Source organism: Phaethon aethereus, assembly GCF_964289735.1.
Source record: "Phaethon aethereus genome assembly, chromosome: 1".
NCBI lineage: Eukaryota > Metazoa > Chordata > Aves > Phaethontiformes > Phaethontidae > Phaethon > Phaethon aethereus.
This window is the reverse complement of record NC_138575.1, coordinates 24,168,199-24,195,544: the sequence shown is the minus strand read 5'-3', so window position 1 is coordinate 24,195,544 and position 27,346 is coordinate 24,168,199. Positions and strand designations below refer to the sequence as shown.

Here is a 27,346-nt window from a genome sequence, read left to right as displayed (position 1 = left end):
TTTTCACAAGCTAACATTTGTTTTCCTTTTGTGATTTGCTTCCTTTTGTGAGTGAACAGTTCAGAAGCTTGACACTTTGTCTCTATGTTAGAAAACTGGACTTTTCCTTCCCCTGTCTCTTTTTACCTTTTGCCTCTTGCTTAATCCTTGTCCTTTAGGAGACTGACTATTGATTTGAATGTAGTGTATTGATATTTCCAAGACTGAATTCTGATGGTGGTAAAGTCTTTGTTTGCAAGATCTCATCCTGTAGGTCTTCCAGTGAATTTCATCACTGATCAATTTGCCTGATTGCTGTAACTGACATAAGTTGTCTTGGTAGAGGAGGCTGTAAATCAAAAAACCAAAAACAAACAACAAAAGAAAGTTCAGGATTTTTAGAATCAAGAGAAAAAAACCCAACATATTTAGCATTTGAACTCAGACAGTGTCCAACTATATTTCCAAATAACATGGCCTATGTTCATGGAATAAAGTAAGAAAGTTTAAGCATGTATATAAGCGGTGAGTAAGTTGGAACTCAAGTTCTGTGTTCTTGATGATAACTTATTTTGTTTATGACTTGGGGAAGCAGAGATCAATAGAGAAGAACAGTGATGACTGGTTTTAGCATACCTATAACAGAATTTCTGGTATTATTTTGCCTGATTTCTGTTTTTTAAATTTGGAGCTTGGATTCTTCTCTCTCTTCTACTGGTTGAAAACAACTTCGCAGCTAGTGGTGAGTTGTCCATCTAGAAAAAGGCTTATGCTCCTTGAAAGGAGCAAAGCTTAACATGGAAACATCTCTCCAAGTTAGCAAAACTGAGTAGCTAATGCCTACAGAACACAGTCTCTGGAGAGTCTTCAGACACAAAGCATCTGCATGGAAGTGAGCCAACAGAAGTGCTTATGAGAGCCCAGGCTGTACTGTAGAGTTGCTGTGCTATTATGGTCTCCTTATGTTAATGGTCAGCTGATCATTTCTTCCTTTGAGCAAAGCTGATACCCCTTGTTCAGAATGAGGCAATATGTTGAGAAACTTAAACACTTTTACTATTGTAAAAGAGAACAACTGTGAATCTTACATGGAAGTTTGTGTCAGCTTCTAGCCCTTATATCTTATTCTTTTGCTGTAAAACTTATGTCCCAAGTCTCCACTGTTTTGTTAACGTAGTGGTGAGAAGAGGGAAGTGGTGACATCAGACCTCACAGTCAGCTCCCTAATTTTAAACCAGTTTGTTAGATGGCAAATCAGACTGCTGGGGGACTGAGTCTCATTTTGCCTCTATAATAAGGTCTATGTCACACTGCATAAAGAGTAATTTGGCTTCCCAAATATGTTTTATATTCCGTCTGCTACAGACATATTCTGCATATGATAGTGAAGACTGCAGCTGCCGGGATGAGAATAATTTGATGGCACAGAAGTTGCCTGGTTTATAGTTTTAAAGATCTTAATTCTATTCCTATATCTTCCTTCAATTTTTTTTTCTATGTAGAATCTGGTAGGAACAGCTGAGATAAATATGAAAAAAATTCTTCATGCTAACTCCTAAATCCAGCCCAACAATCCGATGCTTTGGGAAGAACAGACTACAGAAACCAAGAAATTACAGTTTCTCTCTCATGCACCAAAGATTAAACTAAATCAAAGATCACTAAAATTGCTGCAAAATAATACTAGGTAGTATAAATAAGTTTGCTGCTTGCTTTTTCCTCATGTTTTCTTTGGCTTTCTGAGCAATTTGATTCTAATATTGCATTTATCATTTTGTAAGACAGAACAGAATCAAACCATTATAATTCACACATCACTATAATTTTTGTTGCCTAGGAATATATATATATGAATTAACAATCAAAAGAAAGCTGTAAAATATAATATTTCTTACTTTCACTTGCACAGGCAGCTCCAGTACTTTGTTTCTGCAAGAACTGATTCATGAAAGGATTGCTTTTGGCACATTAAGCAGGTCTTTCACATAATCGATCACAGTATTCAAGCACCAACATGAAATAGCTTTATTTGTATTGGGACACTTGATGCAAATATAGCCTCATTTACATCTTTCAGATCTTTCAGATGGGATGTACTACTCCCATCTGAACTCTCCCATGCTCCCACAGCTGGATTTCTGAGAGGATTTTATTTCTCCTTTGGCCCGTTAAGTTCGTTCTGAAAATAATGCAGGACTGCTGAAATGGCACCAAGTTCCTTAGAGTATAAAAGGATTTTGTTCCCAGCTAAGAAAAAAACAAATAAATGCACATCTGCAAACTCTGCACACTTGGGAACAAAAGGACAGAGGGAGCAGAGCTTTTTTTTTTTCCCCTTGCCCTGCAAATAGGTTCAGATATGTGATCAGGTTACGCTAGCTTACCACATTGCCCTGTATCAACTGGGTTCTATGATAACGTTTCATGTGTATGTTTTAGCCTACAGCGATGAAGCATAATCGGATTTATCACAACTCAGTAAACTGAATTATGTGAGTACATTTGCAAGAAGCTCAAAATACAAAAGTAAGTAGTTACTACACCTCATGAATTAAAGCAACTTCTTAATTTGCTGTAACTTTGTTGTATATCTAAGACTTAAATAGTTTTGACAAAATTATTTTAGGACTGATCAAGAAACAAAAATTATCCTGTTGAGTTCTGGGTGGTGTTACTTTAAAAAATGATAGCACAGGAAGCTGGCGTAGATAGTAGTTCGAAATATATAAAATCTAACCTCATCTCCAAACAAAGTGTTTTTACTTGATAAATATTGCAAGTGTCTTTATAGTTCACTGTAATAAGCCTACAGTTCCTGTTTGGGGATCTGAAAGCTTCAGCAGCTGGTGTTCTGCTCTTTAAGACTGTTAACATTTCATAGTAATAACATAAACCACATTTGGCAAGCATAAGTGGCCAGAAAAAGTAACAGACTTGGCTCAAAATATTTCTGGGAATGAAAACTCTTTTCTAGTTCCAGTTACTACACTGCTGTTGGAAAGAGACAAAAAGAAAAAGAATAAAATGAAAGAGGATCTAAAGCAATTTAGAATGATTATTGTGATCTGACCTATATGCATCTAAAGTACTTGTCATTGTTATGCTTTCTGTAATTGCATCTGGGTATTTTTTTTCATCTTTTTTCCCAGATACAATTTGTTTTCCACTGAATATGAATGTGTTTCCACAAAAAAATGTGACAATATTCATGTGGGGGACAACATGCAATAAAGTCTGTTACATGGAACAAGAGAAACCAAACAGAGCAGACTTGTTTCTAGATGGGAAGCAAATGCAATTACCTGACCATCTCATCTTATTTGTTACCTAGTTATGAGCATTGTTATCACTACCAGTATTTGTGCTTTGGAAATAGTGGGAAACACTTACTACCTATTTCTAGTATACTAGGAATAGCCTGATTTTTTGTGATGAGTTTCATATACTGTCACTGAAAAGAAAGATCTACCTCACATGGAGTCAGTGCAAGAAGAAATTTTGCAATGTTGAGAGGTTGGTATTATTGACCTAGTGAAAAGGACTTACGTGGCATTGTGCACTAATAATTCACGGGAAACTCCAGAAGTTTTGACGATGACTATTATGGCAGAAAAGAGGGAAGCTGGTCAAATCCAAATGGTACAGAACAATCTTGGGGAAGAGAAAAAGCCATCTTGAGGCCAAGAGCTCATTTATATAGAGACAGCTCTCTGGAGTGCAAATGATTTCAATCTGAATTTTTGCCTAGGAAGCATTATGATGCCTGGATCAAAGCCTAGTCAGGATATACTCCTGGTGAGCTCAGAATTATATAGATGTGCTACTGTTAAAATCATGTTTAGAGCACAGTAGATAAGCATTACCCTGCATACATCACACTACTGGAGGAGCAGACTTCCTTCCAATAACAGCCGTTTCTATGAATTATGCATAATCATAGTTTAAGGAATAGCAGAGACAGCATTCTTAATTAGGTACAGTAGATAAACATCAGACACCCAAGACTTTCTTAGTAACACTCTTTCTCACCCTACTGTGGAATCCCTCTTTTGACCTTTCCTCAGAAGTTTATAATTTTGCACACTCAGCAAAATCCACCCATCTTTCCCTTCTGAATTTTCTTTTGGTGACTTCTGAAGATTTGAGAAATTATTGATTTCTTCACATTTCCTTGCTATTATTTGATCCACAAGGAATTTCATTGCCTTTCTCCTTTTGTCCTTTGTTATATGTCATAATATGAAGCTGTATAAACCCATAGCTCAGTCTAGAAGATTTACACATTTTGAAGGGTAAATAGTTTTTCAAGTGAATTGGTTTGCACTCAGAATCCTCCATGCATCAGCAACTTCAGTATGGTAAACTTATGGACAATTTTTATACAGTCTGCAATCTGGCAAACTCTGATTGAATTCAGTGGGGAGTTGTATTTTTCTGAAATAAGTACAATATTTTTCTGCGAACTTGATACTGACTTGTCTGAATGTGCTCAAGCAAAATAGTATTATTGAATCTCCTGTCAATATCATCAAAAAGTAATAAAAATCCAAAGAAATCCCTCATTTGTAGTAAAATGACTGAAAAAATTGTCTTTAACTGTAACAGCTGCTGTCCATCCCATGTGACCTCTAACTCCTTAATAAAAACCAATTCTCCGTTACAACTAAGGATGGGGGGTAAACTTATTGGCTCTACTCATATTTGACTATTATTATTGTGAAATCCAGTTTATAAGACTGTATGCCATGTGGTGGAATGGAAGTTACAACCTCTGTTTTCTCCTATACCAGAGCAATTTAGACACGTGGCAAGATTCAGCACTTTTCTAACTGGGAAAGAATTTTTTCCCCTTACTAACCCATGGCGTATCAGAACATCTAATTATTAAGCTGCATATGAATTATCACAATTTTGTGCGAAGGTAAGAAAGACCACAACAAAAACCTGGATGGGAAGCATTATTCTGGGATGCATTAGTACTCATGAGTTGTGATAAATGAATAAGTTAACAAATATTAAGTTAAGATGAAAAAGTAAAAAACACTGTTTTCACTTCCATATCATACTGCAAAATAAAAACAATGTTAACGGTTTTAATTTTTTTTTTTTTTTTGCAACAGCCTTCGAGTTTTGAATATACAATGATTACCATAAATACACCTCATGAACTGTCAGGACATACCACGACTGGCACAGCAATGCACACATCAAATTAGCACTAGCTAAACCAGATAATTTTAAAAAGATGTGGCTTTCCAAAATCTGCTTGTGCTTTTTTTTTTTTTTTACTAGCCTCCTGTGAAAAACAATTTATTTGAAACTACTGTAGGCATTCCTGCATTCTGCAATCAGCAGTACATTAATTCTGACACATCTCTGGATTCATGCAGAACAAGCAAGAAAAAGAATAAAGTTTATTATTAAAAGAAAGGACATTCTTGTGAACGTACATCTATTAGGAAGTGCTGCCACTCTTGACCATGGGAAAGTCTACAGATGACTTACTGTTGGTTTCAAGAGTTTCACACAGTTCAGTTTTGACCTCGCCATTTGGTCTGTCATTTCCTTTTTGGGTCAGTTTGCTTTGCATTGTGGCAGCTGTCACTACAGCCTTGAAGCTCCGTTTCCGTTTTTGAACATTCTGCTCTGGATGAAAAATGATAATATAAACCTTGGGCATGTAGAGCATGCCCAGAGACACAGAAGCACTTAAACTCATGGAGACAGTAAGTGTTGTTGTCTGGATGTACATCTGGGGAAGGAAAGAAACAACAACAAAAAAATCATTGTTATATTGATTTAATATAAGAGGGAAAATAAAGTAATTATTTTAAAAAAATTAGGTGGAAAGGGAACCAATAATATGCTTCCTTTTCTGTACATACATCAGAAGGACCCTTCACTTTGGCCGCCTTTAATTATAGTCAAGTATGGCTGTTTAATATTGCTTTTTTAACCTTAAGACTGGGTGGTAGAAACAGCATATTTATTAAAATTCATTCAAGTAATCGAGATGCTGTAGCAACCACATTTTCAGAAGATAATTATGTCTGTACAGGAAAAGAGGAATGACAGTAGGGTTAGCCTTGTATCAACTACTTGAATACACAGAAGCCTCCTCAACAATATTCCACATCGTGATACAGTAGTGTGTGCAGCATGTTTCAACCAGCAGCAGACATAATGCAGAATCTAATGAAATCTTTTATATACTCTTTGAGCTTCAAGCATGGAAAAAAAAATAGTTTCTCCAATAGTGAAGCCTGAATATTCTTGAGTTTGTTTGTTTTTAACATTTCCACCTTACCGTTGAATTCTAGTCATAATGCTCTGTTGGCACACAGTATATATTTTAATATGTCATAGTCCTAACTAAGAAATCCAGAAACTGGGGAGCCAGGAAATCAGGTGACAAAGGACCTCAGTCCCCTATAGATACAAAGGAAAAATCTGACATTTCTGAGTGAGCCTGTCTATTGTTTGTCACCACCTACAAAAAGAAACTAACTATGGTCTTCCATAGTCCCATAAAAGAAAATTACAATGATCACTTCATAAGAACAACAGAGAAAAGATTCTATCTGGAGAAGTATTCAGATAGTATATGAGAAATACTAATTGTAGTTCTGCTCAACATTTATTTTTTCTTAGGAAATTATATTTTATTAGAGGTATTATAAGACAACAATTTTACTTTACAATTCTGCGTGGTTTGCTAAACTGAGTAGGAAATCTTTCAGTAACCATGTTGTTATACTGAAAAAGGTACTGAAGTAAAACCTGTTCATTGCCTTGGCAGAGGATTCACTGACATTGTTGTCAGCACTGGCCAATACTATCACGTTAACCTGGAGATAAGGTAGTAAGTCTGTCTGCAATGTCAGCATCAGATCATATGTTTTTATTAAGTGGCCTTGCCTAACTTGACCATTGGCAGGAAAGAAGAGGTATGATAAACTGGCATGCAGTCACTATTAGAGTTGAATATTTTTTAATGTCTTTCAGCTTGCAGAGGTTTTCCATTAGATACTTACTCTTAGACATCAAAAATTAACTATGCTCTCACTTCAAGCAATGTTAGGTGAGAAATGTGAAAAATGTATTTTGGAAACGTGGACTGTCACTCTGAAACACCTTGTAAAGTATCTGTATAATTGTACAGAAAACTGCCAAATATCACCATAAAACAAGGGATAGCCCAATCTAGTCTTTAAGAAAAGACTGACAATGCTTCAGAATTTGTAATAAGCTGAACCTGCTTTCAGGGACAGCACCAGACTGAAAGGACAATTAGGATTGTCTTCCTATTGTGTTGAGGAAAGCTATAGGAGCAACACCTTCCTTCATTTCAATAATTCATCAAGAAAATAAATCAGGAAATATACACAACACAGTCTTTTCTCACATCAGTGAAATAATTCCATTCCCTTCACAATCTCCAAAATGACAGTGGTGTGCCTGAAAACAGAGCTTGACCTATATTTTGAATGAACACTTCTAATGAAAACCTCACACGCTACATTAATAAGCAGTTGTTTTCAGACTTCTTTGGAAGGATTTCTGTGCAGGTTCACATTCACATGCAAACAGTACCAACAATGTATCCATTTCTCTTAGAACCAAATTGTCTGCTCTCCAATTAAATTGGTACAGCAGTGGATTTTAGGGTTAAACATTGCATTAAGTGGTGTCCAAAAGCAAAAGTATTTTGCTTCCTACAGATGTATATGTTTCCTAATAGGATTTGCAAAACTGAAATTAATGCAAATAATACCTTTAACAATCTGTAGTGCATATGAAAATTCCATTAAACATTAAAAAAATCCTTTTTTGAAGCCCTACCATTTATGAAAATCCAACTTATTGCATTTAAGTGGCTAGCTGAGCCTCACCCACAGAATATGTAACAATGCCTGGCATTTAAATATATGTTTTGTAAGTCCTTATCAAGTACGAAGATGTAAGGCTCATATTTCTCTCATGGTTCAGTGTAAGAATTAGATGACAAAAAAGATAAAGAACCTCCAGATGTTATAGGGTAAAATACATACAGTCATGCAATTGTACTAGTCATATCAGCAACCAATACATGCATTTAGATAGGTAGATCTCAACAATCTTTTTTGTGATAAGAAGTCCCACAGTGCCAAGCTCTTACAAATACTAAAGAGAAAACATGTCTGCCTGAAGGTTTACATTCAAGTAAGCTTCAGAAGTTAATCAACTCTAAATCTGACCATGCATTCGCTGAAATAAAAGAGCCCATGGTGCAGGTATTTTGCATGAGCTATATCATTACATCTAATGTATTTTCTGTGGATTTAATTGAAATGAATAGCACAACAGCCTATTTAACAACTCCAAATCACAGATAGTTTCATGTTGCAGATTATAGTTCACATGCAGCAGAATTTCTTTCTAATGATTGCTGTGGTTTTGAAGCAGATGTTGTAATTACTGAAACGTTAAAAGTACATTGAGTTGGCAATTTTCTGACAGAACAGTTTTCAAATAGCTGATATGGTCTTTAGAGAGCTTCAACCTCAGGGATCCTGTTTTGCATGGGTCACCCGTACTACTTACTCTTTAATGAAGCTAATGAGAAAGAAGGGTTTCAAGAAACTTGCTAGACCTGGAGAAGAAGCTTTTGAACATATATTTACATGTACACATAGTGTGTGGTGTGTACATCAGTCTGACTCCATACGCTAATGCAATTACATTCTCAGCCGGAGACTAGTTTTCATGGCAGCCTGGGTCTGATTCCTTTTCCTGGTGGAATCATAGAATCATAGAATAGCTTGGGTTGGAAGGGACCTTTAGAGGTCATCTAGTCCAACCTCCCTGCAATGAGCAGGGACATCTTCAACTAGATCAGGTTGCTCATAGTCCCATCCAACCTGACCTGGAATGTTTCCAGGGATGGGGCATCTACCACCTCTCTGAGCAACCTGTGCCAGTGTTTCACCACTGACATTATGAACAATTTCTTCCTTAGATCTAGTCTAAAATTATCTTCTTTAATTTAAAACCATTACCCTTCTTCTATCACAACAGGCCCTACTTCTTTTTAAATGGTCATTTGCAGGCTGAGAGTCTGTTTATAGGACAGGAACATTCCCTGCATCTAATCTTTCCCATCTTTGGAATTCCCTTTCTTGCAGCCTGATGAAGCACAAGTGTAGCAAATGGGATGTCACACACTTGTTTTGACTTTTGTCTGAATCTTATCTTGTTTTACCACTGACAGGAGGACAATGATGTTTTATGGCTGTGCATTCTGGATAATTTTATTATTCTGGGAACATAACTACCTGTAACTTTTACAGAATTAGCTGCTCTAAAAATCAAGGAGCAACAAAAGAGTTCAGAAAAATAAGATATAAGGTCTGAGTAATTTTTCATGTGTCTCACAGTGGTAGCTCACTCTAAGTTACAGGAGAATAAAGGTCCCTTTCTCACAACAATTCATGGTTACACAGAAATGAATTTCAGCACTCCTCACACTAAAAACCCCTCTGAAGTACAAACTTTTTGTCCAATATAGTCTTTTACACATGTAACAAAGGCTGCTATATCTATTCTCCTTGTTCTTGACAGTCAGAAGGTATAAAACAGAAAACTAAAATCAAGGTAGCACAAGAAAAAAAATCTTTATACTACGAGAAAAACTTGAGGTCTAAATACCTTCCTGTCTCCATCCCCCACCCCAATCGCACACCAGAACTGATGCTGGACTTCTTATGTACTGGTTTTTACCTCCACAATTGACAAAGGAACCCTCACAACAGACTGTCTCATAGATGATCTAGACCCTGTGTACCCACTCAGACATATGATCTATTTCACAAATGACCTGTATCCTTTCCTCATCAGAAGGGTCCTACAAACTTGATAATGTAGCCTCTGACTGTCTCAGCAGCTAAAATAAATAATGGCTGTGTGGATACTTAGGGATTTTCTGTCTTCTACCATTGATTCTAGGACTATGTATCTCCTCCTTTCTACTTCGAAACTCAAAACGTGACATAGGATATATCAGGGCACCCAGAAATGACATTTTAGAAAAACACAGATCCTCTGATGGCTTCTTCAATTTGGAAGTACTTGAAACTGAATTGCCTCCTTGGTAACCTGAAAAATTTCTATGGATCAAAGCAGGTGTGTGCACCAAATAGTCCCAGTGCAGGTAGCTGAATGACTACCTCTCAGCAAGGCTTCACTGCCTGGAACTGAAATATCCTCCAAGTACCCAGGAGTGTCCCATCCATTTGCTGCTTGCAGAGGTAATGTCATGCACACAGCATGCCTTGAGTTCGACGCAAAGCCACCACTTTCATTAGAGAAAAAAAAAATAGTGGTAATGTCACAACTTTTGTTCAGATTGTTTCCTTCGTTTCAGTCCTCCCCTACTTTCACACATAAGATTATATTCAGGCTCTCTTCAGAATTGCTGTTTTTCTCATGCTATTTTTTTTTTTTACGCAGTTTTAATACATCAAATAGAAGGCACCTCCCACCCAGCCTGTTCCCTAATCTGCTTTTAATAGTATATCCTGGATAGGTGGGAGATACAGCTATTGTGACTCCTTGAGCGAACTGAATCTAAGTTTTCCACTTTGGTGCAAGTTCTCTAACTGCTAGTAGTTGTAACACAGAAGATGAACAAGTCATGGAGGGAGTTCCACTCCCTAAGTGATAACTTAGGAAAGGTTTGGTACATGTCAAGCTATTGGGGTGCCTAGTGTAGATCCAACTCAGCTACTTGCACTCCAAAGAAAAGTGGATGTTTAAAAAGACGGAACTCAGTTTAGTGTCTCTCATTGGCTAACTCTGTATGATTTGCCCTTTAGAATTACATGTCTCTGCAGACTAAAGAAACAATCTCGGTATCAAATACTGGAGTCTGAACCATCCTGCTGAGACAGATATACCCAGAAAGCCACCTGAACGTGTCTCACACTGCCAGTAACAGAGCAGAAGATGGAATTATGATTTAAATTTTCCCTTATCCTTGTTACCAAATATTTTATGTCTCTTATGTGAACCTTCTCAGCTCCTTCAGCCAGTTTCATTTTTAAAGGCCAGAACCGCAGCAAGCTTCGTTTCCCACAAGGGTTTTTTGCTCTCATTCCCTCCTGCCACTCTTGCCTTCACTCCCAGCTGTTGGAAGCCTTTACCAGATCATTTATAGCCAGAAGATAAATGATACATCATAAAATAAATGTACATGCCATCTATCCACAGTCATCCCACAGACTGGGAAAGCCAGCAAAATGGTCCCTCTCCATTTGTGGTGGAGAGAGTATGAGTCTTTTTAGTCTCAGTAAAACACTGAAAGCATTCATAGACATCCTCCCTCTGCTGCAGAATCTAGAGAGCTTAGAAAAAGACAGTCACTTCTTCTTTAAGTCATGCACATGCGATAACACTATAATTACTTTTTCATGTGTTACTGCTTGCTAAGGACTTGACTGGATAACGCCACTTGTGGTTTCACAGTTGTGTTCACAAGTCGGAAAGAAACACCATGCAATGGATTCCACACCAAAAACCAACATGGAAAAAGCTGGCTGGAGGCAAATATATTTGAAACCAGGAGAGTATAAACAGGGAGGTAACAATACTGGCAAGGTGCCAATAACTAACAAAAGGATTCATGCTTCTCTGCAGAACCTCCATCCCCATAAACTTACAACTACAGATTTTGATTGCTTTCAGTGCACAACATACTTTTCTTTCTGGACCTGTGGGAAGAAAATTAATCTTTTCTTGAAGAAAAACATTACAGGCACAAGCCAGTCATTGTTTTGCTCATATAACAACATTATTTGCCAGGTAAAAGATAAACTTAATGAAATTAGACTTCTTCAAACATTTGTTCAGTTAGAAAACATGGGAAACTACTTAACATATTTTTTTTAACCTTTTAAAAATATTTCTTACCAAACTACCAATTAAAATGAGGGTTTGAGAGGAAAAGTCAAAGTCTTTTCACAAACATGAAAGTACAACATTCATTAGGTTATTATCTCAAGCAGTAAATGTAGGCTGTAAATCTGTACATTGCAGAGAAAACTGAGAAAACAAATCCTCTTTAGTTTTATCTGTACATTTCATTTGCTTACAGAAACTTTAAGAGTAAGGAAGAACCTAATAACTTATTTAAAATTAAATGTGTGCCAGTTTTAAAAATATGAACTTTCATTAAAGCTTGGATGTGAGAGGAGTTATAAAAGCTTGTAACCTCAGTAGAACGTGTACATACCTGCATTTCAGAAACAGAATTATAGTAAGGATTTCACTGTTCAGATTTTCCAGTTAAGTCTAATTTTGACCTTTCCTGCAATATTTATAAGTATTCCTTTTCTAGCCATAAATTATTTTATGCAAAGAAAGGAATGGCTTAATTAGGTCTTTTTTTAGCATTGTATTTGTTATTTTAAGGTAAGTAGATACAAGGAACTCAGAGTTGCCAATTGCTTATTGGTATGTTCCACAACTCTACATTCCAAAGTTTGCATTTGCATAGTTTTCCCTCCAAAGTGTTTTTTCACCATGTGCCTAAAACTAACCTTAGTTCACCCAAACATTTTCCAGTGGCTTCTCAATACCTGATTTTACCACAAAGGTAGAGTAGGTCAGTTGTATACCAACTCCTGAAACTCAGATAATGGGAATTTGAAGACTTTCACTTCACCAAACTCTGCTAATCTGTCCTATCATTTGGGAACAGCTTCTTCTTGGACCAGTAATGGTTGTCCAACTCTGTGTATCTACTAATCTCATCTCCTAAACAAGACATGATTCCTTTGTCACACAGAGGGTATCAGGATACCACTATAATGTATCAAATAAAAAGAGGAAGAGCTGATCTCTAGGGCTGGGGAACAACTAATATACATATAATACTCTACCACTGCGTCTATATAGTAGACAATGAAACAATGCTAAAGGTATAGGTCCAGGAACTAGGACTTTAGTGCCTGCACGGTTAAACTGTTAGAGCACTTCCGGCATGAGTGGGGCTGGGTGTAGACTAACTCACATTCTCCCAAACCGTTCCTAGGAGTTCTGCTACAGTTTGGGACGATTACCACTATGTAATGTTGATATACCCACACTGTTCTTGCTGAGAGATTAAGAGATTTTATTATAATCTTAGCAAGACTATGAAAACTGGCTTCATGGCCTGTGAATATTCTTGGCAAAGTATAGTTACTATTTCAGCTAGAGCCTAAGAGGACAATGCAGGAGACATCCATGCAGACCAAGGGATGAACTGATTGAGAGCAGGCCTGCAGAGAAGGACTTGGGGGTACTGGTAGATGAAAACCTGGACATGAGCCAGCAATGTGCACTTGCAGCCCAGAAGGCCAACCGTATCCCTGGCCGCATCAAAAGCAGAGTGGCCAACAGGTCAAGTGGGGTGATTCTGCCCCTGCACTCTGGTGAGACTCCACCTGGAGTCCTGCGTCCAGCTCTGGAGTCCTCAGCACAGGAAAGACATGGACCTGTTGCAGCAGGTCCAGAGGAGGGCCACAAAAATTATCAGGGGGATAGAACACCTCTCCTTTGAGGACTGACAGAAAGAGTTGGGGTTGTTCAGCCTGAAGAAGAGAAGGCTCCAGGGAGACCTATTGCAGCCTTCCAGTACTTCAAGGGGGCTTATAAGAAAGATGGGGACAGACTTTTTAGCAGGGCCTGTTGTGATAGACAAGGGGCAATGATTTTAAACTACAAAAGGGTAGGTTTAAACTAGATCTGAGGAAGAAATTTTTCACAGTGAGGGTGGTGAAACACTGGCACAGGTTGCTCAGAGAGGTGGTAGATGCCCCATCCCTGGAAACATTCCAGGTCAGGTTGGACGGGGCTCTGAGCAACCTGATCGAGTTGAAGATGCCCCTGCTCATTGCAGGGGGATTGGCCTCGATGACTTCTAAAAGTCCCTTCCAACCCAAACTATTCTATGATTGATTCTATGATTCTATGATTCTATTTAATTATTACAGGAAAATCTTGTTAATAACATAGTTAAATCTCTTACATGAACTTTTGATGATGAATCACGCTTCTCTAGTGATACTCACTCTGTCTGTGCTCCTGTGTTTCCTAAGGACAACAGATTCAGCCCTCCACAGGAAGAATAGAGGGAAGGGGAGGTTATGTGGGGTTGTCAAAATCCCAAGTACTTCACCAGGAGAAGGTGCTTGATGTTGATGGCTGGTGTTCCCTCCCTCTTAGTCTTGGGTCCAGGTGGGGTTACTTTTACACATTTTTTAACGCTGTGTGCTTATTTGCTCTTTTCAAAAATGAGTTGCCATCTACAGTCAGTCTATCGCCACCCATTAATTGCTTATTAAGTTAAATTATGTCTCAGTTACTTTGTTACTGAGTAGCATCACAGGTTTGCTAAATCTTTACCATATACAGTATTCGGAGAGCTAAGCTGAAACAAGTTAGGCGGTAGTCTCCCGATTGCTTAACAATTCTTACCACAACTAACACAAGCTCAGGACACAAGCAAAAATATATTCTGAAAGCCCACATTGACAGGTCAATACAAAGCCTATAGCCTTTTCTTAATAACAAAAAAAATCATATTTATTGGGCTACAGCTGGGTACTCTGTACAAAAATGAATTTCAAACTTATTTCCAATATTATTTAATAAAAAAAATATTCATTTATTGTAAGATTTGCAAAGATTTTCTACTAGGGTTGTAGTCCAGTCTTCAAATCACTTTGATAATGCTTTCAAATACTTAGAAAATTAAAACTCTTTTTGGTCAAATGCATTCTGATTTGCACAACTTAGATCAATTCATCTAGATATGATGCAGCACAATTTAGAGAATCTTTTTATTTTTGCACTTTTATAATTTTTAGCAAAAATTATTTTGTATAATATGTTTATTATTAACGCAGTCTCCAGGTATCTATTTTGAATGAAGATTGTATTTACCCTAAGGCTAAATCAACTAGTAAATGTGGCAGGTGGACAACTATTCAAAAAATTTATGTAGATTGGCAGATCTTCAATTATAATCCATTTGAAAATATGGGAGCCGACATTTTTGGAACACTTAAAACTCAAAGAGCCAGTTGGCAACCCCAAAATTGTCACTTTCATATGTATAACTATATAGTGATGAAAAAGGGAGAGAAAGCAAGCTGCATTACAGAGAGCTAAGCAAAGTTGTTACCAGGAAAAAGAAAAAAGTATAGGTTGGATTTAATTCATGCTTCAGGTTTACAATAAAAACTGAATGGTTTTCTATAACACAGAGAGACCATTGTTGTTGATTGACACATTCTCATAACTAGAATATATAGCTGAGTAGAAAGCAATCTTTTTTCTTGTCCAGATTTGAAATTTATAGAGTATTACAATCCTGTCTTTTTAAAATAACCAGTACTGACTGAAGGTGTATTTCCTATATTCAGAAAACATAGAAAAGGTTAACCTTAATTGCTGTTTTATTATGCTATTAAATGCATTTTAGTTCCTGTTTTCTGAAGTCTTTTAATTATGCATTATACCTGAACTAGAGAGACAACTGTGCTCTAGCAATACTATAAAACAACCTCTCTGTAATAATTAGCTTGTTACTATGTTTAGTTTCAAAATATGTTTATTTGTTTAGTGCATATGGCTTAAGTGTCAGAGTTCAAGTACCTGATGGAGACAAATATTTAGTGAAGTACACTTCTTCAGAAGATCATTTTATTTAGCATCTTCAAGCAGGGCATAATTAAGTTCCTCTGTCATACAAAATGATGGAGGCTTAAATAAGTAACAGCTGGTTACCCCAATGGCTGTACAACTGCAGGGCAGCCTTTCTCAGGAAAAGCTGTGCAAACACAACCAATACATTATGCTAATGGGAACAATGTAACGAGCAAGGAAGCAGATGAAATGGAATGACAAAAAGAAAAACAAACAATCAAACAAGTCCCTTCATCCCTTATCATGCATTTCAATTGCAGTTTGTGAACAGAAATCTTACAACGGCTGTGCTCAAGTACTAGCCTTATCTAGAAATGTTTGCCAAATCCATTCCTTATGTCAGAATAATTTTAATGACAGCAGGATGAATCCACTGATGGTTGCTCCCTTGACTTCAATGAATTTACACTGAATTGCTCCAAGTGGTGAATTGACCAGAACACTAAGCTAATAAAAATATTTTAAAATTAATTTTCTCTCTGATCTTTTAGAAAAAGAAATTAACTAAACTGCAGTATAATTAGACTTCAAAATATGTACATTATAAGACTATTTCCTCCCTTTTACTACTAATCTCTAAAGGTTTCACTTGAGTGTTTACTTGCCTTGTTGTCACTCTGACTTTTTTGTTCCGTAATTCATTGCGACACTGCTTCAGTAGAGCTTTTTCTGCCAGATTTCGTTCATTGCAGAAGGCCATTGTGAATTCCCTACCTAGGTCTGGAGGAGCATGAAACCCCAAGTAACCTGAACTGGATTTTAGAACCAGGCACCAGGTTCCTAGCTGCAGTGCAGAGGGCATGTTGCATGCTATACATTTAACCCATAGCCCTTTCAAAGTCCACTCCAAAAGGACTTTCAAAATAGGACTTTTCAAAATAAGTCTTTTCAAATAAGATTTTTGAAAGAGCCTATACTGCTCTATAATCTAGACTAAAAATCATAATCTAGATTACCCAAAACAGAAACAGAGGACAGAGATTTCCAGGGATGGAGATGACAAACCTGGAAAAGGATAGAGCAGAAACTGGTGGAGAAGAAACACCTTAAGGGCACTTACCTTATAAACTGTTGGAGGCAGTAGGAATACAGAGAGAAGTCTCTAACACTTATATTTTTCACATGTAAGTAAAACCCACGCTACTGTTAAACGCTACTGTCCCACCAAACACACACAAAGGAATCTGGTGTATATTGAAAATTATCATCTTAGGCAAAGTCTAGTATAAACAGTAACAACATAAAAGTCTTAGGCAATATATTTATACTATCTACATTAGGAAGTGCACAAACACAGAACATGGAACAACTGTCCCTGCTCCACAGACTTTATTATGTAATTTTACATAAAGAATGTCAAAAATATGCAGAAGACATTGATTTGGTAGAGACTATGAGAGTACAAGCAATTTAGCAAACAGAACTTTGCTTTAGGACACCTCACGTCCCTCCATGATGGCACGATAGCTGTATAAACCTGGACAGATTCAGTTGTGCTGGTTACCAACAATGTTTTTTATTGGTTTCTAGTTAAGTGGCTTTACATGCTCTGAATTTCAGCTTGGCAGTCTTTTTCTGAGCTCAGATTAATGCATATATGCAAAATCTCAGCTCTTTTCCCTCAGTGTCTGTGGACCTGTCATCTCAAGTGACCTAAGTACACCGATTCAGAAGAGAAAAGGAAGAACTATCACCTCTTTTAGGCTATGCAAAAGCTTATCTGGTCTATAAGCATTGTTGCTATGGTCTCCCTATGTTCTTCCTAGAGAGCAGAACTGGTGAAAACTCACCATTATTTCACGCCTGTCCAGGTGCAGATATACGAAGGGGAAAAAGGGTATGTCAGGGCAAACATATCTTAATTTCTCCCGTTGAATTACCTCAATACCATAGCCTTGTGAAGTGCCATGACTTTAGGTTGCCCGTTCACCTCCCTATGACCCATGTTTTGACATATTTTCATGACAATCCCTGTCTCTTCCTGCTCAATAGCTCCATCTATCAGACACAGCACATCTTTACACCCAGCAAGCAGTTGCATTTATCAAATAAGGGCCATGCATGGAAAGAGAGGCAGGGGTATATTCTAAACCTGAAGAAAGTTCTGCACCAGGGCATGTGTTTAGTGCCAACCCACGCACACAGTTGTTCCTTCAGGCACAGGTAGGACTGTTTTATGACCCCATATGCATCCTGTGCCATGTACAACAGCCCATCATGTGACAAAGCGCATCATCAGTTATATAATTTCAGGCTAACCATATTTCTTTTCAAGCCAAATCCTGGCATTCCGCTACATGGTTCAATCCAGCTGTACATACTGTGACCCGATTGGACTAATTTCTTTTGGATGCATGTGTCCTTATTTTACAGATAATGTCATATGATGGCATGGATATATATATCTGTTCAGAGTCCTGCAGCTCCCATCTGAAGTGTACGCCTGGATTTCCTTTGTATGGAAACTTTCCTGGGTGAGAGATGAAATGGGAAAATGGAAGTCTCGAAAACATGGGCAGAAAATGTCTGACTTGGCACTTGCCAGAGGTCCAGGTACCTGGATAGATATCATATCACAGTGCTTCTCAACCTCCAGGACAATGACATTAATTTGATTACCAATGTGCTTATTTACACCAGAATTCATCAAGAAAACCACAGAATGGTTTCAGTGTGGCTTAGCTAACTATTCCCCAAACTCTTAATTTGTCTTTGAAGTTTCTCTGTGACCGACAGACTCTTCTTGGTTTCTTCAGCAGGTAACCACATATTTATGGTATAGAACTGGCACAAACAATATTTTTATGTAACAACTTGGATAAGCTTTAAATTTCTTCTTTGACTATCTGGAGGATTCTCATGGCAAGGCAGGACTTTGCTGACCCCCACAGAAATGTGCAATATGAAGATATCTTAGAGGTATCCCTAAGGTATCTCAGGAGGGGATCTCAGAAGACCAACAGGGTAGAGTAGTGGTGACATATGTACCTCCCCTTCCAATCCTCTGCACACATACTTACAAACCCTCCTTCCACCCTTCACTTTCTTTTTTCTCATTCTCTGTTCAGGGTGAATCTCACTTCTTTGAACTATTCTGCCACATTTTTAATGTTTTTTTTTTTATTTAATTCAACTGCAGCTCTCTCTGGAGAGGTTTCAATTAGTTTCTCATGTATAATAATATAGTGTAGTCCTTCCACAATTATTATATGTCATTATTAACAATTGTTTCTGTATTTGCACCCTCAGCAGCTACAAAGTCATCCATAGATAATACTGCATCTTTACTAGATTCAGCATTAGAATTTCTCTGATGTCAGCATCCAACCTCTGCTTTCTCTCTGTCATTCCTAACTTTCAAGAATTTTAATCCTGAAATAAAATCTAATATGTTACCTTTTCTGGGTGCAATACCAGAAGGTAGGGACTTATGTGTAGAAGGTATGCAGCAGTAGATGTGTCTAAAATGCACTGCAGAATCAGCAGCAAGGTGGGCTTCTGATTGATTCAGGGCTAACTCTAGTATGCCTTGGCTGATAATACCCAGAGGAACTATGAGAAACCCAAACATTTATATTACTCTCTCCTTCTTCTCTTGAGAACATGTTGGCCTGAGTTATGCAAAGATCATGTAAAATAATCTCTTAAATTTTAAAGGGCTGAAGTACCTTTGATCTACTGTGTTATCCAATGGTGTCGGCATTACTTCTGAGAGGGAAATAGCTTGTCCCTCATGTGAGTATTTTCAGTGTGAAAGAGTTTTTGTCCCAGATCAAGAACTGAATTTTTCTCAAACTGAAAATCCACAAAAATGTACAAAAACTCAAATCAGTTCAACTGAAGAATTTGGTTTCATTCTTTCCAAAAAGTTTTTGTTTCATTTATAAATATAGTTAGTTCAGGTTGGAAGGGACCTCAGGTCTCTAGTTGAACAGTCTCCCCAAAGCAGGGTCACCTGTGCAGTCAGACCCAGTTTCTCAGGTCTTTATCCAGTCAGGTCTTGGAAACCCCCAAGGATGAAGAAAAACTTCACAGCTTCTCTGGGAAGCCTGTTGAACTTGACTGTCTTCAGAGGAAAAATGGTTTTGCTTTTATCCAGTCTGAATTACTTTTGTTTCAATTTATGCTTATCGTTTCCTGCTCTCCTACCATGCCCCACTGTGAAGACCCTGGCTTCATTCTCTCAGTGACCTCCGTGTAAGCACTGGGGGCTCCTGTTCAGTTTCTCCAGAGCTGTCTCTGTTCCAGGCTGAACAAGTCTAACTTCATCAGTTTCTCCTCACAGAGCAAGTGATCCAGCCACCAACTGTCATTATGGTCTCATGCTGAACTTGCTCCAGTTTATTGATGTGTGTCTTGTACTGGGAGGTCAGTATTTCAGATGTGGCCTAATAAGAGATAGGTAGAGAGGGATAATGCCTTCTCCCAGTCTACCTATCTGCTTCTGTTAACACAGCCCAGGAGGCTGCTGGCCCTCTTTGCAACCATGACACTGTTAGATCATGCTCAGTTTGCTGTCTGCGAGGCCTCCACGGCCTTTTCCACAGAGCTGCTCCCCAGCCAGTCAGTTTCTAACCTGTATCATTATGAGGGCTCCACCTTTCCAAATGCCAAATTTTGCATTTGTTCTTGTTGAATTTTATGAGGTTCTCATTGGCCCACTCCTCCATCTTGTCTAGGTGTCTCTGGATGACAGCCCTTTCCTTTAGCATATCAGCTATTAACTCCCGGCTTGGTACCATCTAAAAACTTCATGAACGTGCGTGTCATTGCTTCCTACTGGTCATTGGTATAGATGTTAAACAAGACAGATTCCAGAAGAGAACACTTGATATTGGTCTTCAGGTAGAGTATGACCTATGCCCATGACCCTCTGAGTCCTATCATCCAAACTGAATCGTATCTATTTTGTTGTACACCCACCCAGACTATAACATCCTTGCTTGGGTACCAAATTATTGCAAGTGCCAAAAGCCTTGCCAAAAATCAAGGTAAATGATGTCCCCAGCTCTCCCCTCACCCACAAACCCAGATGTCCCATTGCAGAAGGCAATCAGGTTGGTCAGGTATGTTGCTTGCTTCCAGTAACCTTGTTCTTGATATGCCCAGAAATGTGTTCCAGGAGGGCTTGCTCCATGATTTTCCAAGGGACCAAAGTGAGATGGACCTGCCTGCATATATACCTAAATATTTTTCAGCTTTTAAAGTCATTCTTAAAATTGAGTACTACCAAGTTACTTACAGGAAAATGGGGGAGGAAAGGGTGTCACCATAAACCATATGATAGTAGTAGTGATAATTAGGAGGTATTACATCACAAGTCCTATAATGGTAGTAGTAATAAATAAGAAGTGTTGCTGAATTATCTGTAATAAAAATTGAGAAGTGTTACTGAACTATCTAATGATTTTATTAATACTTTTCATTTCTTTGCCTCTGTAGTATACTTTTGACATCTTGACCTTCCTTGCCCTGTCTTCTTGAACTGAATAAAGAAGATGGAGACAGGGACCATATTTTAATTTGCTTTAATTTTCTTTAATGTGTTCCAATTTGGACATTATGGGTATTAAATAACCTAAATAATAATTAAATAAATAATAAATTGGTATTCAAAGTGAAATGATAAAATATGGTGAAACCTGTGTAAAGTACATGGGATTCAGGTCAGCTCAATTAATAGTCTGCATTTTATATGATATATTTTACTTGACTACTTTATATAAATTAAGTGTTTCTATTCCTCAAGGTAGTTTAGAAATGTTGATTATTAATATAAAATAAAGCCTTTCCTTCAGTACTGTGTTTCTAGTGCTCAAATCCAACCCAGAATTCAACAGATTGCATATTTTTAAGATGTTGCCAATGTTTTAAACAGAAAATCCCTTTGGTTTACATTCCCATATATTCAGATTGTTTTTGCACATCTGCTGTAATGATTAAATAGGACATTCCATCTCTGGAGGAAAACCAACTCAATTAAGTGAAAGAACTAAAAGGTAGTTTTCCTTCCTCTTCTTAAAAATAAATTTAAAAATACACTTCTGTTTTTTTTACTTTAAACTGTAATTAATATCTGTAATTGTATAACAAAACAACAGAGAGTAGTTGCATGCCCAAAGGAACATGACCACACAATTACTAATTACTAAATACTGATTTTTTGTCATTAAAAAAAATTAAAAGCCATCACTAGATTTCTTAGTTATGGTTCCAATGCATCTAAATAAAGGGACAAACACTCCTTGTTCTTTTAAACTAATGAGATGATCTTTTTGCTTCCCTTTCAATGAACATTATTCAATGTGCTGGAATACAGTCTGCAGCCTGCAAAGTGGTGGTCAGACAAAAGAGCCAACGTCAATGGTTCCCTTAACAGCATTCTAGGGCTATTCCAAATTAAACGCTTTATCTTGCCAGATCACCCAGTTTTTCAATCCAAAATTTAATGCCTATCTAAACTAAAAAGCCTCTGCCACTAGCCAATCTGCTGGGGCCATGCTGTCAAAGCCCTTTGACGTATGCCAGGAAGAGATGCTCTCCTGCCAGCACAGTTACATCACCTCACTGAATGACAGATGCAAAACTAACATTAGCTTTCCTCTATTGGCATAACCACACATTGGGGTTTTGCCAGTGTCACTGGCAGCTTCAGTATGTGAGTATGGGGGTTTTTTAGTTTCCACAGAATCACAGAATCATTAAGGTTGGAAAAAAACCTTTAAGATCATCAAATCCAACCATCAACCCAACACCACCATGCCTACTACACCATGTCCCGAAGTGCCACACCCACGGGTTTTTTGAACACTTCCAGTGATGGTGACTCCACCACCTCCCTAGGCAGCCTGTTCAAATGCTTGACCACCCTCTCAGTATAAGAAATTTTTCCTAATATCCAATCTAAACCTCCCCTGGCGCAACTTGAGGCCGTTTCCTCTGCTTCTATTGCGAGTTACTTGGGAGAAGAGACCAACACCCACCTCACCACAACCCCCTTTCAGGTAGTTGTAGAGAGCGATAAGGTCTCCCCTCAGCCTCCTCTTCTCCAGACTAAACAACCCCAGTTCCCTCTGCTGCTTCTCGTAAGACTTGAGCTCCAGACCCCTCACCAACTTCATTCCTTTTCTCTGGACATGCTCCAGCACCTCAATGTCCTTCTTGTAGTGAGGGGCCCAAGACTGAACACAGGATTCAAGGTGTGGCCTCACCAGGGCTAAGTACAGGGGCACAATCACTTCCCTACTCCTGCTGGCCACACTATTTCTGACACAGGCAAGGATGCTGTTGGCCTTCTTGGCCACCTGGGCACACTGCTGGCTCATATTCAGCTGGCTGTCAACCAGCACCCCCAGGTCCTTTTCCAGCAACTCCTCCCCAAGCCTGTAGCGTTGCATGGGGTTGTTGGGACCCAAGTGCAGGACCCGGCACTTGGCCTTGTTAAACCTCATACAGTTGACCTCAGCCCATCGATCCAGCCTGTTCAGATCCCTCTGCAGAGCCCTCCTATCCTCCAGCAGGTCAACACTCCCACCCAACTTGGTGTCATCTGCAAACTTACTGAGGGAACACTCAATCCTCTCATCAAGGTCATCAATAAAGATACTGAACAAGACCAGCCCCAGAACCGAGCCCTGGGGAACACTGCTTGTGACCGGCCACCAGCTGGATTTAACGCCATTCATCACAACTCTCTGAGCTCGGCCATCCAGCCAGTTCTTTACCCAGCAAAGAGTACAGCTGTCTAAGCCACAAGCTGCCACTTTCTCCAGGAAAATGCTGTGGGAGACGCTGTCAAAGGCTTTACTAAAATCCAGGTAGACAATATCCACAGCCTTTCCCTCATCCACTAGGTGGGTCACCTGGTCATAGAAGGAGATCACGTTGGTCAAGCAGGACCTGCCTTTCATGAACCCATGCTGGCTGGGCCTGATCGCTTGGTTGTCCTTCATGTGCTCTGTGAGCACCCTCACGAAGAACCTCTCCGTAATCTTCTCCGGTACCGAGGTCAGGCTGACAGGCCTGTAGTTCCCGGGATCGTCCTTTGGGCCCTTCCTGTAGATGGGTGTAACATTGGCAAGTCTCCAGTCATCTGGGACATCCCCTGTTAACCAGGACTGCTGATAAATGGTGGAGAGTGGCTTGGCAAGCTCCTCCACCAGCTCTCTCAGGAGTCTTGGGTGGATTCCATCAGGTCCCATAGACTTGTGGGTGTCCAGGTGGCGTAGCAGAGTGTTAACTGTTTCCTGCTGGATTATGGAGAGTTTATTGTGCTCTCCATCCCTGTCTTCCAGCTCAGGGGGCTGAATACCCTGCAGATACCTGGACTGGCTATTAAAGACTGAGGCAAAGAAGGCATTGAGTACCTCAGCCTTATCCTCATCCTTGGTGACAATGTTCCCTCCCCATATCCAGTAAGGGATGGAGATTCTCCTTGCCTCTCTTTTTGTTGTTAATATATTTGTAAAAGCATTTTTTGTTGTCCTTTATGACTGTGGCCAGATTGAGATCTAGCTGGGCTTTTGCCTTTCCAATTTAGTCTCTGCTTGACCTAACAGGAACCTTGTACTCTTCGTGAGTTGCCTTCCCCTTCTTCCAAAGGTGATAAACTCTCCTCTTTTCCCCAAGTCCCAGCAAAAGCTCCCTGTTCAGCATGGCCAGTCATCTTCCCCGCCAGCTCATCCTGCAGCACATAGGGACAGCCTGCTCCTGCGCCTTTAAGATTTCCTTCTTGAAGACTGTCCAGCCTTCCTGGACCCTTTTGCCCTTCAGGATGGTCTCCAAAGGGACTCCCTCAACCAGTGACCTGAACAGGTCAAAGTCTGCCTTCTGGAAGTCCATGGTAGCAGTTTTGCTGACCTCCCTCCTTACTTCACTCAGAATCAAGAATTCTATCATGTTGTGGTCACTAAGCCCAAGACAGTCTCTGACCACCACATCTCCCACCAGTCCTTCTCTGTTTGTAAACAGCAGGTCAAGCAAGGCACCTCCCCTGATGGGCTCACTTACCTGCTGTGTCAGGAAGTTATCCTCCACACACTCCAGGAACCTCCTAGATTGTTTCGTCTCCGCTGTGTTATACTTCCAGAAGATGTCTGGTAAATTGAAGTTCCCCACAAGAACAAGGGCTAGTGATTGCGAGACTTCTGCCAGTCGCTTATAGAATGTTTCATCTGCCTCTTCATCCTCATTAGGTGGTCTGTAACAGACGCCCAGCAGGATATCTGCCTCGGTGGCCTTCCCCCTCATCCTTACCCATAAGCACTCAACTTGGTCTTCACAATCATTGATTTCTATACCATCAAAGCACTCCCTAACATGCAGAACCACCCCACTGCGTCTCCTTCCATTCCTATCCCTTCTGAAGAGTTTACAGCCATCCATTGCAGCACTCCAGTCATGAGAGTCTAGCTTTAGACTAGCTTTAGAGTCATGAGAGTCTAGTCACACTCCTAGCTTTGTTGGCAAGTCTTTGTAGACATGTCCTAAGAATGTTACTATTAATGGTCAAAATGGCAGCTGACAAGTACTTCCATCTATAAGGTATTTAACTTAGTAAAATATACGCAAAGATTGAAAAAGTACCTTGAGGAACATAGAATTCTGTTTGATTTGATTAGAAACAAACAATTCATTGGAAATGTGTCTTCTAGGTGTTTGATCAGAGACTCCAAGAAGTAACAGTCTTTATCTGAAGTTTTTACTATGTTGGAATAGTCATAGATTTATTTTGCAATGAAGGGATTATATCTCATTATAGTTTATGAGGTGTAGTTCACAATACAGCTTGTTTGTCTCTTCTCTAGCTGCCTATGTTGGATCTCCACTTCTATGTAAAAGTTGGCTGAAACCGGATGCCAAACTGTTCATTTTTTTAATATGTGGTGGAATTAAGATGACTAGGGCTGGTTACAAGTAAACTCTAAGTACTTTTCATACACAACTGTATGTACTGTCCATACTCTGTTCTGTCCTGCAGAACTTCACCAATCTCTATACTAGCCTGAGAGATTTTACTGTGTTTCCTTCTATCATTCCTATAAACCTGGAAAATGAAGTTGCTGTTGCTATTGTTTTATCAGTCATTAGTAAATCTGTCCTGTATTGCAGACATCTACAATATTAATTCTTTTAAAGGAAGGGGATGTTTGTTTCACGCTTTGCAAATCAGCATGAGTAGCAAACAAAGAATAAATATGGTGCAATAAGGTGTATGTTGTTATTTTATTCATTATTTAGCTTTCTAACTGTATAAATAATCTGGCCTGGGGTAGGAACAGTCCAGTCAAATTTAGCACACCATTGTTTTTATGCGGTGGTGGTTTGTATAAATTGTATTTGTGACAGGTTGTAATACTACAAGGAAATATTTTGGATGGAAGTAACAGATGACCCATCACAACTCTAACTAAAATATATTACTGGTGTAACACAGATAATAAACCCATCATATTCCATCTATTGAGTTTCACTAAGAGGCAAAATAATATATAACACATGATAAAACAAATACGAAAAGGCAAGCCCTGTTATTTACCAGCTTCACAAAGCCTCTAATAACCAAAAGTGATCCTAACCACTGCCTCCCTGCTGAGCCTTTTAGAATAAACCCTTAGCTCACGTCACTTCCTTTGTTTCCCTGTGTCCTACCTTGTAAACTCTTTTGCCTTTATCTCTGAAAGCATTTTTAGATTTTTGTTGTCTGACAGGCTGCCTATATCACTGACAGAGTATCCTGCCTTCACTGCCTTCCCTGATTGGATGACCTAATTTTTGCCAACAGGAGCACTGAATAAAATGTTTATTAATGCCCTGAGACTATTCAGGTGAAGACTAACAGTACTTCAGAGTGAGGGATATAGTAGGAGACAGTAAGTATGGGAACATTTAGGCCATTAAAAATAATTTCCTGTCCTTCCTCACAGCCTCTCCCCCCAACCCCCCAATAATATTTTTTGCTTTTTGCATGAGGTTTAGTTTTGGCTGTAAATATGAACTCCAGAGTTTATATTAGCTGTGTTCCTCCCAAAGGCAAAAGAGACAGTGAAACCTAAATCAGATACAACGTTTAGCAAAATTTGCAGTCCCTTTCTCTTGCCATTTTCTTAACAATTATTTGCTATTTCTGGCACCATTCTCAACTTTACCAGTGCTGCTGACACTGATAACTGGCAGCCCCTGACTTTCACTCTTTGGATATGTCCAAGGTGTGTTTGAGGACTATAAAAAGTTTCCATCGGACACTTGCCTTCAAATTATGAGCTTTCGTACCATACTATTGAGAAAAGAGGTGGTATACAATCTTTTTCTTCACAAGTAATTTTTCTGCTGCTCATACATACATGACCCTCTTTTTTCCTTGTTTGATATTGTGCTGCATATATTTTGCTTGGAAAATGAAGGTATTTTGCAGTAATCCCCTTTTCTTATCCATATTACTGATAACCTTCCTCCACTTCCATGAAATGCAAAATATACAAAAACATAGGTATGCCAAAGAGGGGTTGAAAGCCCATTTAGTCTCCATGTACATGCTCCAACCAAACTGCAGTTTTTGTACATGTAACAGAAATGTAAGAAAACAGGGAGAAGCACTTGCTGAATCACAAGTCAAATTACATAAACAGAATCATAAATA

At 38.8% G+C, this 27,346-nt stretch overlaps 1 protein-coding gene across 1 annotated transcript in view; it reads right to left on the bottom strand.

Annotated features, from left to right (window-relative positions):
* Positions 1-278: 278 nt before the first annotated feature.
* GRM8 (glutamate metabotropic receptor 8) overlaps positions 279-27,346 on the bottom strand; it is a gene marked incomplete at both ends in the record, with an annotated part of 360,871 nt that continues 333,803 nt past the window's right edge. The window contains 2 exons of the mRNA XM_082011400.1: positions 279-328; positions 5,485-5,731. Coding sequence (XP_081867526.1) covers positions 279-328; positions 5,485-5,731 — 297 coding nt within the window. The remainder of the gene's footprint in view (positions 329-5,484; positions 5,732-27,346) is intronic.